Source organism: Pseudomyrmex gracilis, unplaced genomic scaffold, assembly GCF_002006095.1.
Source record: "Pseudomyrmex gracilis isolate BER0280 unplaced genomic scaffold, ASM200609v1 scaffold_127, whole genome shotgun sequence".
NCBI classification, from domain to species: Eukaryota; Metazoa; Arthropoda; class Insecta; order Hymenoptera; family Formicidae; genus Pseudomyrmex; species Pseudomyrmex gracilis.
This window is the reverse complement of record NW_018020711.1, coordinates 126645-143957: the sequence shown is the minus strand read 5'-3', so window position 1 is coordinate 143957 and position 17313 is coordinate 126645. Positions and strand designations below refer to the sequence as shown.

At 31.7% G+C, this 17313-nt stretch overlaps 1 protein-coding gene across 6 annotated transcripts; it reads right to left on the bottom strand.

Annotated features, from left to right (window-relative positions):
* Positions 1 to 2976: 2976 nt before the first annotated feature.
* LOC109856628 (histidine decarboxylase) lies at positions 2977 to 16209 on the bottom strand. Of its 6 annotated transcripts, none has more exons than XM_020432118.1 (17): positions 12908 to 13138; positions 12501 to 12607; positions 12375 to 12407; positions 10552 to 10838; positions 10203 to 10457; positions 9683 to 9826; positions 8956 to 9022; positions 8681 to 8843; positions 8418 to 8488; positions 8302 to 8321; positions 7631 to 7729; positions 7291 to 7511; positions 7092 to 7198; positions 6178 to 6330; positions 6006 to 6085; positions 5709 to 5892; positions 2977 to 5639 (listed from the first exon to the last, which is right to left on the bottom strand). In XM_020432118.1, the coding sequence occupies exons 3-17, from the start codon at positions 12400 to 12402 to the stop codon at positions 5356 to 5358; spliced, it is 2163 nt and encodes a 720-aa protein (XP_020287707.1). In that variant the 5' UTR covers positions 12403 to 12407; positions 12501 to 12607; positions 12908 to 13138; the 3' UTR covers positions 2977 to 5355. The 6 variants fall into 6 exon arrangements, with proteins under 6 accessions (XP_020287707.1, XP_020287711.1, XP_020287708.1 ...); XM_020432122.1 differs by having other exon boundaries at positions 6205 to 6330; XM_020432119.1 differs by lacking the exons at positions 12501 to 12607; positions 12908 to 13138 and adding an exon at positions 16134 to 16209.
* Positions 16210 to 17313: the final 1104 nt, after the last annotated feature.

Below are 17313 nucleotides of genomic sequence, written 5' to 3'. Positions count from 1 at the left end.
ATATTAACATTTAAAAAATATGTCGCGAAACATTCCTATAAATTATTTGTATAAATATTCAAAATATATACATATATTTAAAAACCGATTTAACCGTTAAAAACCGATTTAGATCTTTAAAAGTAATTCGAATTTGACTCGATACTGCAGAAATACTTTATATATGGTTAGAATTCTTCCTAGATAACAATATTTTTCTCTCTCGAATCGAAGCATTCATTCGTCGCGCAATTCAATCGATTTAGCAAAACGCCTCCTTGATTCCATTTCAGTCACAATTCTTTCTCTTTTTTTTTGTTTTTTTTTTTTTTTTTGGATACCTTCAATCTTTTTTTCACACAGCCTGATTCTTCACCTTTACACTCTCTACTCTTTTCACTCTTCTTCGATTCAATTCTCTCTCGTAGATTTCTAGTTTATTCGCCAGTGTAATGAAATCTCTTTAGATTCGAAGGGACGGGAGGAAGTCAAGCCCACGATAGAACGGCGAGTTTAATAGAAAAAAAATAAAAACAAAAACGTTCTACCTTAGAAGGCATGGTTGCAGAGCATGCACATATCCAACAGCACCGAGACGCAGCGGCCAGCGAGCAGCGAGGATGATCTCTTCTCGAATCAAAGCATTCACGAAAGGTGTACCCTTATATGCGCACGTTTTCCGAAATCGTTATAGAAAATATTCTTTAAAACTTATCAAATCTTTATTAGATGTTAGCTTACAAGAAAAGTATAAAATGTTTTCAATGTTTTAGATTTAAAAAATCATGAACTTGTTGTCTTCTTTTAGAACTTCGTATTTTTGTAGAATTCGTAAATTTCAAATTTGTTAGAATAACTTTATTACAATTTTTGAAAATGGAGCGCATACTCAAGAATACAGCGATAAAGTTGTGTAGGCACTTAGAAATGATCACAGTTGTACACGTAGACGAAAGTGAAGCTGCATGGATTGTAGTCACGAAACTGTACGGTAATACAAAAAAGTTGTGTTCACAAATTTCGTAACGTTTTTTTTTTTTTTTTTTTTTTTTTTCAAATTTTGCACGGTGAAATTATTGTGTTTTCAATCGTACAAAAATGTTTTGTTTGCACAACAAAATCTATGGTGTTTGTTTGATATAAAAGTAATATTTTATACATATATATATATATATATATATATATATACATATTTTTATTAAAAATAAAACATAAAACACATTTATTCAAAACAAAGTGTCAAACTCCAATACATGGTATAATTTTAGTCTTTTAAATTGATCTTCTTAAGTGTGAAGTTGCTTTTTTTTACAAGCATTTTATAAATCGGGATCTTATGTTGTTATCGACTTTTTCTTAAACAGCCGTACAGTAACATTTTGCATGACACTGCATGTGTATCTGCCGTTATTATTCTTGCGTATGAACAAGTACTCCACTTCCACAGTCACTGGTCGAAAGCAAACAGCGTTTAAAATTGTCTTCTTATTCTTATTCTTATTCTTCAAGCTACATGAAATATGTTTCTGCGATCATTGCAAGATCTTGAAAAGTCAAAGTTCAAAGTTGTTTTCTTTTGTGCAATCGCGATGTAAATTTGCATTCGAAAACATCGATCTGCTGTTCCTTTCCACCCGTAACTAGTCCGAACGCAACAAAACAATACAACAACATCAAACACAAAACAAAATTATATAAACAACTATACAACTATATAATAATCCACGATACCTCCCACCCTATCAAAACGCAACGCAGAACGAAAAGCAAAGCACAACGTGGGCCTTCAGCTTCGCTCGTGTCACATATCAATGTAGTAAACACAGTTTTTAATAAGACTTAAACTTGGCAATCAAATCGAGCACGGCTCAATTTGGTTGCGCAAAGTTTTCAGTCATTCAGCAGACGCTAATGCTAAGTTTTACGTTGTTGACTTGTAGTACTCTCTCAAGATACGCATCTGTGATTTCTATTAAACATTTCGCGACATGTTCGCGAATTTTTTCAGATTTTAATTTACTGAAATTGAAAAAAAAAAAAAAACAATTACTTGTATATACAACTTGGTTTGAAATAAAAATTTATCAAGTTTGGAAATCACTGACGCGCCATAAGAATTCGATGGTGTTGCGTCCATCGAATATAATGACCAGCGATTTGCGTTACAATTCTTGTAGCTGACACGACGAAGCTGAACGCGCATGTCCTCACAGAGAGGCTTTCGAAGAAGAGCCTCTTGCCAAATAAGCTTCGGTGCTTGCTTGCCTGATCGCGAGCAACCCGACGTTTTCCTGGCAAGCCATGCGGCTCGTGTCGCGTCATTTGTTCATTGTCGCACGCGCGGCTGCGAGGCTACTTTTGTTCAAGTTTCCATCGCGAGATCTATTTTGCGCCCCTCCCCCCCGTTTCTCTGTTCTTTCTGATGTATCGACAATTTTCTTCCGTTTTGTAGAGTTTTAGTCGTTCTTATATCGACTGAGGAAATCGCTCAGATAAAAACAAAGGTGTAGCTAATTAATTCTGTCTTAATTTTGAAGTGTTGTTTAAGAAACATGTATCAATCAATTTCAAGAAAAAGTTTTCTAAGAAATCTTGAGTCACACAAACCTCTTATTTCAAGTTTTCTCAAAATTTCTATTAAAAAAAAGAAGTATGTAACAAATTTATTGAAAAAAAGCAAGTCAAATATGTTTTTTCGTTTCATTTTAAATCGCAACGGAGACACGGGATGTTATAATACCGAGTGTTCATTCTTACCGATATAATCGGTAGTAGATCTGGCCTCGCAGCTGAAAAGTATCCACGTAGCTAGTAAACAAGCCTACCTGCGATATGGATTGTTTTAGCATAGTAAAACATTCCATAGTATATACATATATGTGAATGTTAAGAAAGAATATGTTATTAATCCTTTAACTCGTGAATTCTTGATTTCTAATTTTATATCCGTAAAATTATATATATACATATATATACATATATACATGTGTATATATATATATATGATGCTTGTAAAATAAAAAAATAAAAAAACTGAAAAAGCATGATTTCTCAAGTAAAAAAGTTTACTTGACTTCACGGTTAAAGAATTAGCTTCCAGTATATCTTGCTGCGATTAAAGAATATTAGCTTGAAACATATCTTGCTGTATGTAATGTTGTATTTTGTTTTTACATATGCGATTGTACGATTATTAGTGAATAAGACAATTGAGAATGTTAAGTTTTATTTTAATTTTACACACTCAGTACATCGCAGATGTATAGTTAAGACATTATAGAATGTTGTTACTCAAAGTCAGTTTACATTTAAGACCATACATTTTTCTTTTGTCGGCGACAAATATTCTTGCAAATTTGCGACAGAACGTATATTGCGCCATAATAATAATTATTATTAATAATTAAACAAAAACAATAAATGTTTGTCGTTGTTAATTAACAGTAATTATTATTATGATATATGTGTTATATCGCAAATTTGTAAATATAATTGTGAGAAACTGAAAGAGCAGATATCTTTGTCAGTTTTATCATAAAACTATATATATTCACAATAAAATATATGTTTTTCGCGTTTTTACATCTAATAATACATTCTTATAGGTGCGGCAATTTAATACTTTTTACTGTCTCATTGCTTGCTTTTGCATCGTGAATGCGAATTTGAAACAAATTGAAAGCGTTATAATATTATTTTTTGAAAAATTAAAAGTATAAAGTATAATTACTGATATTAGAAAATTATCATTGTTTAAGTTAGTGACATATACTTGTCTCGAATGTTTATTTAGCACTTTGAAAATTTAAAAATAAAAGTTAAAGTTGAAATAAATAAACAGAAGATATAGATGTACAAGTAAATAAACAGAAGATATAGATGCAATATCATGTGTGTAATTTGCTTACTTATCTATAATAATTTAGCAATTATTTTTCTATGCCATATTGACAAATTTGTAATCTGAATTTGATCGTCACATGAGCAATGAGATAGTATTTTGTAATCTAACTTTACTCGATCTTTAAACATAATTGTTAGATGATGACATACAGCTACATATAAAATGGTTATTCTGTTTTAAAATATATGCCTTCATTATTAACCATTATTAACATAAGCTACTTAGAACGCTAAATTAATTTTAATTATATGTAAATTCAAAGTTCTCTTAATGAAACGTGTTGCCAAAAAGCTACATATTGTACATATACAATACTGCATCAAATTCACGAATTTATATTATAACAATATTTTACACACGATCATACACGATTGCATTTTATAATAGGTAAGAAAACTTTGCGAAATTTAGATTTATCAGTTGAGCGCATATATATCATTTCGGATATGTCATTATATGCTATATAACGTTTTTCAACAGATATATTAATGAGATAGAGAAGACGTAATTATGATGAAAAAGTAATTATGGAAATAAAATGTTGTAAACAAAAAAAAAGTATGAGCAAAACAATTGAACAATTGAAAGTTTTCTGATTTGTACCTAAAAAAGAATGAAATAAATCTATGTTGCAAAAACATTTTTCTATCTGCAGCTTTTTTGAATAAGTAACATGTGTAATTTATAGATAACGTTTTAAAAAAATATATATGAAAATATAGTATATTATATATTAAAAAATATATATAAAAATATATATATGTATCGTAGTTTATTATGATGTGAAACAATATGTACGTGTCACAAGTAACATACTGCTAAGCATTTTATCATCTTGTGCATGTATTTATTTTTTAAGTGCGCACATTGATTTTTTTTATATTGTTGTTTGTTAATATGTAACACGCTCTACGTCTCTAATTTGATCTATTATACTTTGTTTTTAGCAGCAACATTAGCTCACATAGATATTGAAGTTTACAATCTCTGTTTTAGAAGTCTAATGATTTCAACGGATAACAAAGTAAATGTTTTTCATCAATTTTATAATATACTTTCTTATATTACTACACATTCTAACAATTTTTTAAAATTTTTTTCAGAAGCACACAAACATTATTGTTAATAGAAAGATTAACTTTAACCTAAGAAACTATAAATTTCAATATTATGTGATAAATCGACAACTATAACAACAACTACGAATTGTGATGCATCTGCTATTGTAACCTAAAATTGTTATATATATATTTTTTTTTTTATATCGAGATACGGATCGTTGCTTTTCAATTTTGCAAGTTGCTTTCCAGTTCTCTTATATATCGATGTACTTATTCTATTTGATTTTAAGTTGTTTATTTTCAAGATATATTTTATTTTTTAGATTAAAATAGCAGGCACATTGCAATAATACTTTCACGTTGCGAACGCAAACTGTTGACAAAAATAAAGGGACACGTATACGTTATAAATTAAGCATTGTAAATGTGCCCACATTTTTCGCAAAGCTTCCACTCGCGTTTTTTGTTTTCCATTTCGTTTCCTAAAGCGGATTGCTGATCGTTCGTTGTGACTGAATTGTCGTTATTGCAATCGACAGAGCTACAGGACAGACTGGTCATTTTTCCCGAAATATACGCAACATTTGAGGAAAATGACGATACATCAAACACCTCTGAATCAGTCGAAAAAGTCGGGCTTATAAGCCATTCAGAATCTTCGCTATATCTCGACTTGATTTCTTCATTAGCAGTATCTATAATACGATCGTATACCGCATAAAAAATTTATTTTCAAACACCAAAATATATGTGCGCGTACGTACCTTGAGTATCGTCTTCCGTATCTTTTGCCGACGTAGTATATGTTACGCTACGCAGCACGGAGGATTCTTCAGAATTTTCGGAAGAATTTGATTTTTCAGAACAACTGGAACTTTTTCTACCGCCTTCTTCTCTCACTAACGGTAATTCGGAACAAGTTCCCGAGAGAGGCTTGTATACGTCCTTCTAAAAATAATTTATATAATTTATATTTCACATTGTAATATTTTATTTCTAACTCGATTAATTGGTGATAAAATAAATAAAGAAAAATTATTATTAAAAAAAACGAGACGTACTCGAAAAAGATCCATATAGGAATCCAAAGACAGTTGCTTGCCTGTCACCTGTAGAATTCCGCGAACGCGTTGTCGTACGGCTAAAATTGCAACAAGAAGTGATTAAAATATTTCAAACTTATATATCGAACTATAGTTATTATAATTATTAAGTTAAATGATTTAAACTTACGCTGATTATCTGGATTACATGGTTTACCTGAATCCCCTATGTATAGCTCTAACTTATCGTCCACTGCTGCGAAACTGCCGTTGACTATTTTCGGCGTGATCGGTGAATTAGCTAGTATCAGACTTGTTCCAAAATGTTCATTTTTACGTGTCTCTGCAGATCATCATGATCACAATTAATTTTTATGATTATTTTGTGATATAATAATATTATTTTAAACATTGCAGGTTAACGAACGAGAGATCACAACGTACTCGATTTGATGACGCGAGAAAACCGTTTGTTAACTTACATCTGAATAGTGTAATGTATAATGTGAGTTTTTGAGTGGGCGATGTCGTAAGAAAAACTAAAAACAATGTGTAAATAATAAAATTATTTATTCGTAATAACACATTATTTTCTTTTTCAGTACACAACTTGAAAAAAAAAAGAGAAAGTTAAAGTAACAAACGTAATTTAACTTATCAAACTTAAAATATAATATTTTTAAGAGAATGAAACTGAAGAAATAATAATAATTAACGTCCTTTGGTACATCAATTAAAAAGTGTAAGAAATAAAACTTTTACTGTACGAAATATATGTGTACATATATTTTTTGCACACGTGACAAGAATGTTTGCTTAAATTATAATAAATACATACATATATATTTATATGTTATACGTATTTATGAAATAATTAAAATATATTATTATTCTCCTTTATTTTGTGCGATTTTATTTTTACATTTTATCGTGTGTGAACTTGATGCAATTCAATACTTTCTTGTCACGCGTGTATTTCACGTATCAAACGTATTATTAATGTGTGTCCATCAAAAAAATAACGCGAAATTCTTTTTATAGATTATAAATTATTATTGCCGTCTGAAATTGTTTGAAGCTGTCTAAGTTCCGGCGGCTTGTTACCTCCGAGAGGAACTTTAGCACGTGGTGGTTGTTGCGCTTCGTGCAAAACCTCGGTTGCGATATTTCGTATTTCCGACCAATCTCTTAAAATGTCATTATTTGTCGTACTAAACAAAAAACAAAAAATTTTGTAGAAAATTTTAATATCTAAAGCTTTGTCAATATATGTGTAGTGATAAACAATTGTATATAAACTTACTATGGCGAAGTGACTGTAAATCTAATGACGTATTTTTCATGTAAAGCTGCCGGTACGCAATGTAAGCGACCTCGTATGTTTATTTTTTGCAACAATCGTTCGGTCAAAACATTTTCGCCGCAAAGACGGAAAACCACCAGTCCGAGATGTCTCGGAGCTGGTATTTCGAAGCGATTGTCAGCCATCACCAAGGCTTCGAACTTTTTTGCTAATCTCACGCCCTGTCAGTGTAAAAAAAAAAAAAACATATGTGTGTTTCATACATTTTAGTATAATCTTTATTTTAAGAAACATTTAATTGTCGAAAATTTCAGGTTATTAACATTGTCTTGTTGTTTACCTCTCGTATATGATTTTGTAAGCCGTTAATTCCGTAATTTCTGATTACGCACCATAATTTTAGAGCCCTGAATCTTTTGGAGAGAGGAATCTGCCAGTGCTGTAATTATTACATTAACTTTATCGTTTGTTTTGCAGAGTTTAAATCTATATTTAAATCTTCGCGATCGGAAAGCGGAAAATAATGTTACTTTCGTCTACACTTCCGATCACAATAAGCACTGTGTGTATAAAAATTTATTAAAATAAAAATTCGAAATTTTGAATTATAGTCGAATAGATCTGGAATACTCGCAGTACTTAAAATTATAAGTCGAATTATTTTAAGTATTGTTTGCTTTATGAATATATGTATATTTTGTCACTCTTTACGTAAAAATACATAAGTGTTACATAAGAAATTTTTTGTTTATTGCATAATAACACTTACAAAGTGTCATGTTCTTTATGGTCACCAAATATTAAACAAAAATTTTTATAAGTAAAATAAAAATTTGAAACCAAAAGAATTCTTTAACTATAGGGAAACATATGAAGTTTTAAATCCTTAAACTGCTTTTCTCCAAAATTTGCGTTTTGGTGTTATACGTAGGGAGTGACGATTTATAAATATTAGTTTTGATTGTAACAACTTTTCTGAAAGATTACATATAAAAATATTTCATTACTTACCATGTAGTCAATAGCGAGACCTGTCGAAATGTTTATTTTAGACTTTGTTTTTACTGTTAGTTAATTAATGACATATATTTGTAAAACTGTGAAAATCCACAAAATTATGTAAATACCTGAATTTTCATGTTTCAAATACAATGGTTCCACATTGAAGGTCTTATGTAAATCTTGACTATTTTTGACCCTGTAAGCAAGCGGCAATTTATGATGTCTGATCTCTTTGGCAATTTATACATATCTACATAATTTTTTTCACAGTATATTCGAGAGAATATTCTAATACTATCTGATTTTATATTAAACATTGCAAGAATATGAACATTTATCTGCATACTAATTCACAAAAAAATGATTTTGATTATAATATTATTTGTACCACATAGCCGTGCAATCGAAATGAACCATGAGCCATTTGCTCGGATTGAAAGCAAAGGAATCAGCGAATTCGACTCCTTCGAGCCAACATCGAAATTCGGGACACACGAAAGCACTTCCAGCATAGGCCGCGTCAATATGTAACCATACGTTGAATTGTTGACCTACAGTATTAAAAATAATAATGATTTAAAAGGTTCACACGTTCTCCACGCGGGAGAAACAATAGAGCAATTGATATATCATTATGACATTTCGCGTTAATTTAATACTCACATATTGGTCCCAATTTTGCCAAATTATCAAACGCGCAAGCACCTGTAGTACCAAGCGTTGCGCACACCTACGCATAAATTGTTGCGTTTAAATTGCATATTAAATTGTTGAAAAATAATTTAATTAGTTTTCTTTCTTTTCAGAAAAAAGTATTGCAAGGCAGAAGAGATCAGTAAAATTAAGTTCATATATCGCAATTATATACCGGAATTATCATTTCAGAAGACATAATATAATTGGCAAAACAAATTCAAGAAAAATATTGCATTATTCTTCGCAAAAAAAGTCTCGATATTTATAGTAAATATTTTTCCTTGCGAAACGCGCATCCGCGGGACTTAAATCGGACTAGAAGGCTCCTGTGGGACTAATAAGCGCGACGTAGATCCGACTTTGGTTCGTTGAACTAATCTCGTCTGTTACTACTTGCAGAAGATACGTCTATAATTGGGGAGCGCTGGGCGGTCACTCTACTACACGTGTATTTGGACCACTAGGTTACGATGCGTTTTACGATGCAAAGTTCGACTCAATCGTTACTGATCCGGAGAGTCAAAGAATATCTCAAGATAACAAATTAATAATCAATTTGATTATTTACGCTTTTAAATATTGACTGAAAAATTTTTGCGATAAAACGCGTTTCCGTTTATCTTACATCCTTATTATTTAACATTAATTTTTTTTTTATTATTTATAGTGGATATTTTTTTGAAATAAAACTCACGTAAAATGGGATCAATCCTTCTTTAATATCGCTCTGCATCGCGTCATACAATTCGTCTTCTTTCATCTTGAAATTGTTGTCCGATGCGACGTATCTCATTTTAGTCATAGTTATTAGTCCGGCTTTTTGTACGCTTGAGTGTGCCTGTAACAATAAATGACACAGTAAATGTAATAACCAAGCTTGTATATTTTGCTATCCCCTGAGTGAAAATAATATATGTGCGTTCTTATTCATTCGCTTTGTGTCCGACTACATGTTAGAAAGCTCTCAAAGGAACGCCTCGAGATTTCCATTCGCCGTAATAAGCAACAATATTTACTCTTCTCATTGCCATTACTACTTATTACTTTTTATCTCCACTTCCTCGCAATTGTTCTCAGCTGTTTTGCTTTTAAGTAAAACCGCGTCATGCGGTTTTAATTTTTTAACATTTCTTCTACATTTTTTTTCAAGATTTATTTTGCGCTAAAAAGCTGAGGGTTTATATAACAATCAAAAACAATTTGTTTATACGTACTTGATCGGAACAATATGCGATTAAACGACTGTGGATTTCGGCCGCTGATGAGTTCGGATACTTTTCGTGATGTTCCACAAGGGCTCTCGTTCGAGCCGCCAACATGCAGATTAAAGTCGCTTCCGATGCCGTTGTTTGTAAAACCCCGCCGCCGGTGTGACCCGGTCGGTGGAGAAAATCTTCAGGCAAACCTATCATTTCTCCTAACCAATTCGTGACGATTGTTTCCAATTCCGTGCACGCCGGACTAGAAGCCTGTGCAAACAATAGGTCGCATACTCCGCATAAAACTTTTTATTAACCTCCACAAAATAAAATTATATATATAAAATTGTTTTCGCGTGCTTACCCACGTGAAACCCAGACAGTTTACCGCGTCGGCTAGCATATCGCCCAATAGACTGGCGGGTGAATTCAGAGCCGGGAAATAAGCGTGCATATACGGACTCTGCCAGTGCGTCAAGCCCGGCATAATGCATTTTTCTATGTCGCCGAATATGTTTTCCCAAGGCTCGCCGTCTTCCGGAGCCGAAGACGGCAGCAAGTGTCTTAAAAATCCCGGGCTCACCGAGGGGAAAACACGCCGTGATCGGATATTCGTTAGGTAGTCGGCGATATAATCAACCATGTCTTTGCCTGCATCATTTTTAAGTAATTACGATTATCTCTCTGATTACTTAATGTTCACAGATAATATTGTTGTGTTACAAATTATTATATATTGATTCACAATAATTGTAAGAAAGATTAAAAAACAAAAAACCGGTTATTAGAGCTGACATTTCATTCTCGTAGAATATAATATACAATTAATTGCTTATTCTTATATTCTATAAGAATATCTTCGAGCATGTTACCCTCCGTTTCTCGTTTTTAATTTATTTTGATAAGTGCATCTCGATATCAAATAATCGAATTTTCAGTAGATTAAGATTGACATATCTTATAAGAATAAAAAAACTAATTATATCGCGATAGTGAAAAATTGTTATCGTAAAAGTTTGAAGTACTAATTATAATAATATATATATATTGTATAAATAACTGTGGGAATTAATTCAATAATTGTGCAAAATATTTTTGTTTTCGGTCTTAATCTATTAAGAATTTGTTTGTTTGATATCGAGATGTTTCGAAATAAACTAAAACAAAAAACGGAGAAACATGTTCGAAGACGATGACGCAAGTAAACAGCACAGACAATACATTAACGAATCCTCCTCTTTGCTTAAATTTAACACATTTGTTGTGATGGCGACCAGAAGCAATTAAATTGAAACAAAAGAAACTCCTCGACGAGCTAGTTCACACCAGAAACGATATTTTTCTAGGATTTTACATTGTATTTCACACAACGTGACTTTATTTGTGTGTGACTTTGTGTAGAAAACTTTATCTTTCCTGAGAGGTGCTTGATGTCCCAATTACAAATCGCATTATTGGAAGAGAAAACATATATATTTTTATTTTATCGAATCAGAACAAAAGTGTTCAATCAAAAATTTTCTCACGAATTTTTATTTTGTAACGAAGAAAATATATATTTATTGTTATTATAATCACTTGATTCTAAATCAATGAATAATCTTGTTGACCCATTGTGAAAAGTGCTGCGTATTATCAGCTTTAATTTATCGAGGTGCGCGCAGACGAACGAGCGCCTGCGAGGAATGAAATCGCGAGTGACCAGCAAATTCAAGCCAAGCCTAATTTCGAAACGGAAGATTTAGATCGTAAAGTCATGAAGCCGTATCGGAAACAATATCGCACCTGTAAAGTCTCTACCAATTCTATCGGTGATCTCTGTTTATTGACGCCGTTTCAGAGCCGTGCGCGATCATTGCCCCAGAATGACTTGGATTTGCTTGTCGCGCTAGATTCTAACGTGTCACCGAGAGATTCAGATTTATACTGATTCACATATTGATAGTATCGTGAAACACATTTCCTTTTCAGGTCGTAAGATTTATGTTAAAACATTATCTTATCACACACATTTTCTTTATCGTTCTTTTACATATAATAATAAAACACAATTTTGATAAACTCTAATTATTTTTTTTTTTTTTGCGAAATAATTATGCGTTGACGTATATAAACCTGAATGACACGCGTGTGTGTTAAAATTCATAATATATTCTAACATTAAAATGATTATTATTTTTTGCTTACCATGTTTGCGATACTCTTCTAGATTCATCTTGTCTGCAACATGACAGTAAAAAATTTACACTATAGTCTTCGCTTGCAAATTGTGCCTGTAAGAATTACTTCTCCACTATATATATTTTTACCAACATTATAGGATAGTTTTTTCCGTCCACGTTACAACGCACGATTAGCATCGAAAAACTGACCATTATTTTCTCCTACACCTCCGTCGACTGACTTATAAGCGGAGACTACTGTGTTTTTAGAAGAATTTTAAAAAATTATTAAATATCACTTTCTACAGCAGACAGATAATAATCAAAAATATTGACTTCTTAAAATAATTTTTTTTTTTTTTATTCAAGAAAAAGAGAGAGAAAGAGAAAAGAAAGAGAAGTTAATAAAACGTTTTAATATCAAAACGAATCGACATTAGCGATTCGCAAACAAAAGACTGCTCTAACCAGAAACAATCATACAATCACTAAATGCCAAGTGATGACATTTTCTCGGAGAAATGTTAATGTATTAATAATTGTACTTTGATAATTTACCTGCAACTCTGTGCAAAATTGTTTTTACAACACTGTGTATATGTGAAAAACAGATAATTTATACTTTGAAAGCGATTGTAAATTGTATCATTTTTCCTTTCGCAGGTAACAAATTTAATTATTCAACACTGTTAATTTGTGCCTCAGTCAGTATCGTGTGATGAATAATTCTTGTCAACTCAAATCACCGCACTCGATGATTTTGACTCGTCGCACGTTCTCGCAAACACGGAATAACATAAAACTGTATGTACAAATGATTGTTTTTTTTTTTTTTTTTTTTTTTTNTTTACTCGGGAACAATCAGCAATTTACTCGCGAACTATGCGTCCAACATGTGCGACATCGACGCGCGATTACCGAGAGAACGATGTTGATCTAGCGTGAAAATTCGCGACGCGAGTTTGTCGGTTTAATTTCTACGGATTCATCATCGATCGCTCTGGCGTCACACGCCGTCGAGCTTCTCAGGATCTTGTCACGGCCTAGAACTAGATCATCATCGGGTCTTCGCTGACAGTTGTGACGCGTTTTCACTCTTACAGTACAGCATTGATGCTGAGAGAACTCGGATAAGATAATAGAAAGATTAGCAATTGTTTTGTCATATTTCAGTACAATTGTTTTTTGTTTTTTGTTTTTTTTTTAAGTAGAATTTCAATCTCTCGTGATTCGTTCTAACCTTCTAAGATTCGTCAAACCTTGGATTTTCTTTGCGTGTCAATTATTCTGAATCTGTAATTACACATAAATCAAGTTCGCAAGTAGTTACGTTTCAATTACGTTTTAAAAACCATAAAATATCCCACTCTTCGCCATCGCTGATATCCGCTTTGTACCTTGCTTTTATTCGCGCCGTTATTCATTGCAACATAAGTACATCAATCGAAATGTTAGATTCGAACAGAAATAACAAATGTTATTTCAAACGGAGACGTTGAATGATAAATAATACGACCGCGCGACGACATTTCACATTTATCAAGATATTCTATATATTTCTTTTTTTATATTAAAAAAAATTGAGTTATTTGTTAATTTTAATTAATTTTGCGTCTTATCGTTGTTAACACCGATCGCCGGAGTAACAAAAATTTAATATCACTTTATTTTACGTGTATTTCAATATAAACACAACAATTTAAAATAATATAATATATAATTGTAAATTATATCGCGCGCGTTATTAAATATATTCGCTGGCCACCAAAATTGTGATTAAACTTGTATATACTCATATGGTAAATGTTAAGATATCAAATCGCAAAAAAGTTATATTGTTAAAAATATTGAAATGCATACGATTATAAGTTGGTTTATACGCGTCTCGGTTAAAAGATAGATTTCGTGAATAGTGCGAATAAACTTTGATATTTTGGAGAGAATTTCTCATTTTATTTCTATGATGACATTTACGAGAAAAAATGTACATCTATTTAAGTACAAAAGATGTTGTATGCAGAATTACTTCTTGTTATCTCGCTTGACAATCAATTCAGCGCACAACAAGATCGAAAATTTAAGTATGGTGATTTTTTTCATCTGCGGATAGATCGGAAGCGCAACGGGACGATTCTCGCGAGGATGCAGAAAGAATCGCGAGGCGACGAGCGCGCGGGACGGAAAATGGAACCGATCGCAGGCGGCAGCGAGAATCTGAAGCCAGGATGACGCCCGGCGATATTAAAAGCTCGTCCTTCCTCCGTTTCCGCTTCCGACTTTTGTAATTTCCCGTAGCTTTCACCGTCGGCGCGCGGCGTTTTGCTACGCCGACGGCCAGCCGCGTGGATTCTCCCTTCAGTGATTCGCGATTCAAGAAAGAAAATGCGGTAAATACCAGTTAGATCCGCTGCGCCATCAAATCCCGTGATTATTCATTAATCGGAGTTTATATCAAATCGCGCGTTCGAATTATAAATGTAAATATGAATTAATAACATCTTTTTCTATCAATTATATGTCTTGAACATTCGAAATGCCACAGAGCACAATTTCAATGTAAATCTTGCTCGAATTTTTTCCCCCTGAACATTTGATTTTAACATTCGGTCTTAGACATAAAACTTTCAGATAATATTTTACACAATCCATACGAAAGTAGCACAAATAAAACTAAAAAATCTCAAATTAAACTAAAGAAAATTCTCGCGTTCGACAATCAAATAAAACAATCGAACTGTTATCTGTCATATTACCCATTTTCTACTCATTTCTGATCATATTTTGACTTCATCAAGCCTTAATGCTACACAAAGTAGTTGTTAATGTAACAACAAATATACTTGTTAAATAATATTGAGTCGTATTAATAATAATTTTATGTCTATTTCGCGATTGAGTTATCATCTATTTAAATAAAAAATGAAATAATTGCTTTGAATTTTTTGAATTTACATATCTGTTGTAATATATCGATGCAAATTTGTCGTTGTGTTATTTTTATGTTATATTGAAGATTCCACAAAATTACAGGCAAATGTCTTTTACCAATTTAACACGATTTATTAGATATTGCTAATATGATAAAATTTTGTCTACATTAACTAATCCAAAATTTTTATTTTAAAATTATCAAACTATTATATATATATAACTTATAGAAGTATTATAGAGTTAAATAAATATTCAAATATTAAACATTTCGAAAGTAATTTTCTTTTCTTCTTCAATATCGAAGCCGCAAGTAAGAAATTGACATTCTTTCCAAAATAGATAATTGCAAAAATTACGTTGTTGCTCTCAAAGTTAATAGTAATATTCTGCATATAATGTCAAGCTTCTAATGATTAATGTCTCGAAGAAATCTTGTTTGTGATAAACAATAAAAAAGTTAAAATACATGTCGAGTTATTAACTATTTAACATCATAGAATGTCAAATTTTGTTGGTTTAAAAAAATCAAAAAAATATGACAGTTCGATGCCAACGGTTTGAAACACAATCATCTGTTTTTGCAGTCATTTGTTTTAACATATGTTTTTATAGTTTTATTATATTTCTCACAAAAAAATAACACATTATATTAATTTCCATTCTTTATTACTTGTGAACAAATATCCAAAATATCAAAGAGATTGAAGCGTCTTAGAATTGTTTTATTCAAATAATATTTTTCTTTTTACGATAATCGCAGTGGCGTATTTAATGTTAACGTTTTATTTTAATAATGTTAGTTGTGAAATTATAAGGATATAATCAGCTGACCTGTAATTAAAAAATCACTCACGACAAATTAGGGACGTCCGTAGCACAAACACAGGAAATTCTGGTCAGCTGTCAGATGTTCCGTCTCTCTCTTTTTCGTCTGCGAGCAGGATATATCTTCAAGCAGCGGAAGCGAATCGACGTAATGCGCACTGTTCAACAAGTGACTGATTTTATACCCTCGCGCGCTCCGCGCCGGCATTCGATAGCGCAAGCCCGGGGAACCTGGGGAAGGATTATGAGCCCGACGATTTTCCACCCCTTGAAAAATCTGCAGGTACTTATAATAAAAATAAGCGAGTGCATCATTTAATAATGAGAAATCACACAAACCGATGTGCAAAGTGAATTTCATTATTTGATATCTAAAATGTTAATCTAAAATGTTAATCTTTGAAGTAATAGAATTTAATATATTACATTCGCAAACTGTGTTGTCGTTCCTTGAAATAAGTAACAATTACAAGCATGCTTTGTGAAAATTTATCTCATTACTTACAAAACAATAGAATTTGTGTTATGGCATCTAAATATTTACTTTTGATGAAATTTGAAGCACAAAATCTCAGACAAAAATATTTTACAATTAAGATATTCTTCCATATAAAACGTGCTAAACGGACATGCGTTATTGATTTTTATGAAAGATGTGAGACATCTACAAAATAAGATCACTATGTATCTTTTATTATAAAAGCAAGTATCTTTATTGCACATTTTGTTTGTCACACACAGATATCGCATTTGGTCATTTTATACAATTTTTTTCCTTATTTTATCTTAAAGCTACTTTGTACAGACAAATTTACAATACTGATTGCATTTGCGACAACGCTAGATAATGAAATCACGCTTTAACCTTTAAAGGACCGCAGTGGCCACTATAGTGGCCAAAGAGATAGGTAACTGTTTAATATGCATATAAAAATAATAGATGTATAAATATTAATGTGCTTGAGAAGCATGTATTTATATGTGTATTTGTTAAAAGTTAAAGATGTCATTTGTGTTTATTACATCAAATGATATAGACGTCGAACTCGGTATGTATGTTCTATTTGTAGTACCGCATTATGCGTAACACCTTGTTTTGGAAAATTTTTACATAAAAGAAACATTACCGTAAATTTCTATGCACAAAATATAAATTCATTTATAATTTTATTTTTCCATTCCAAAACAATAAATAGCAAAATCAAAAA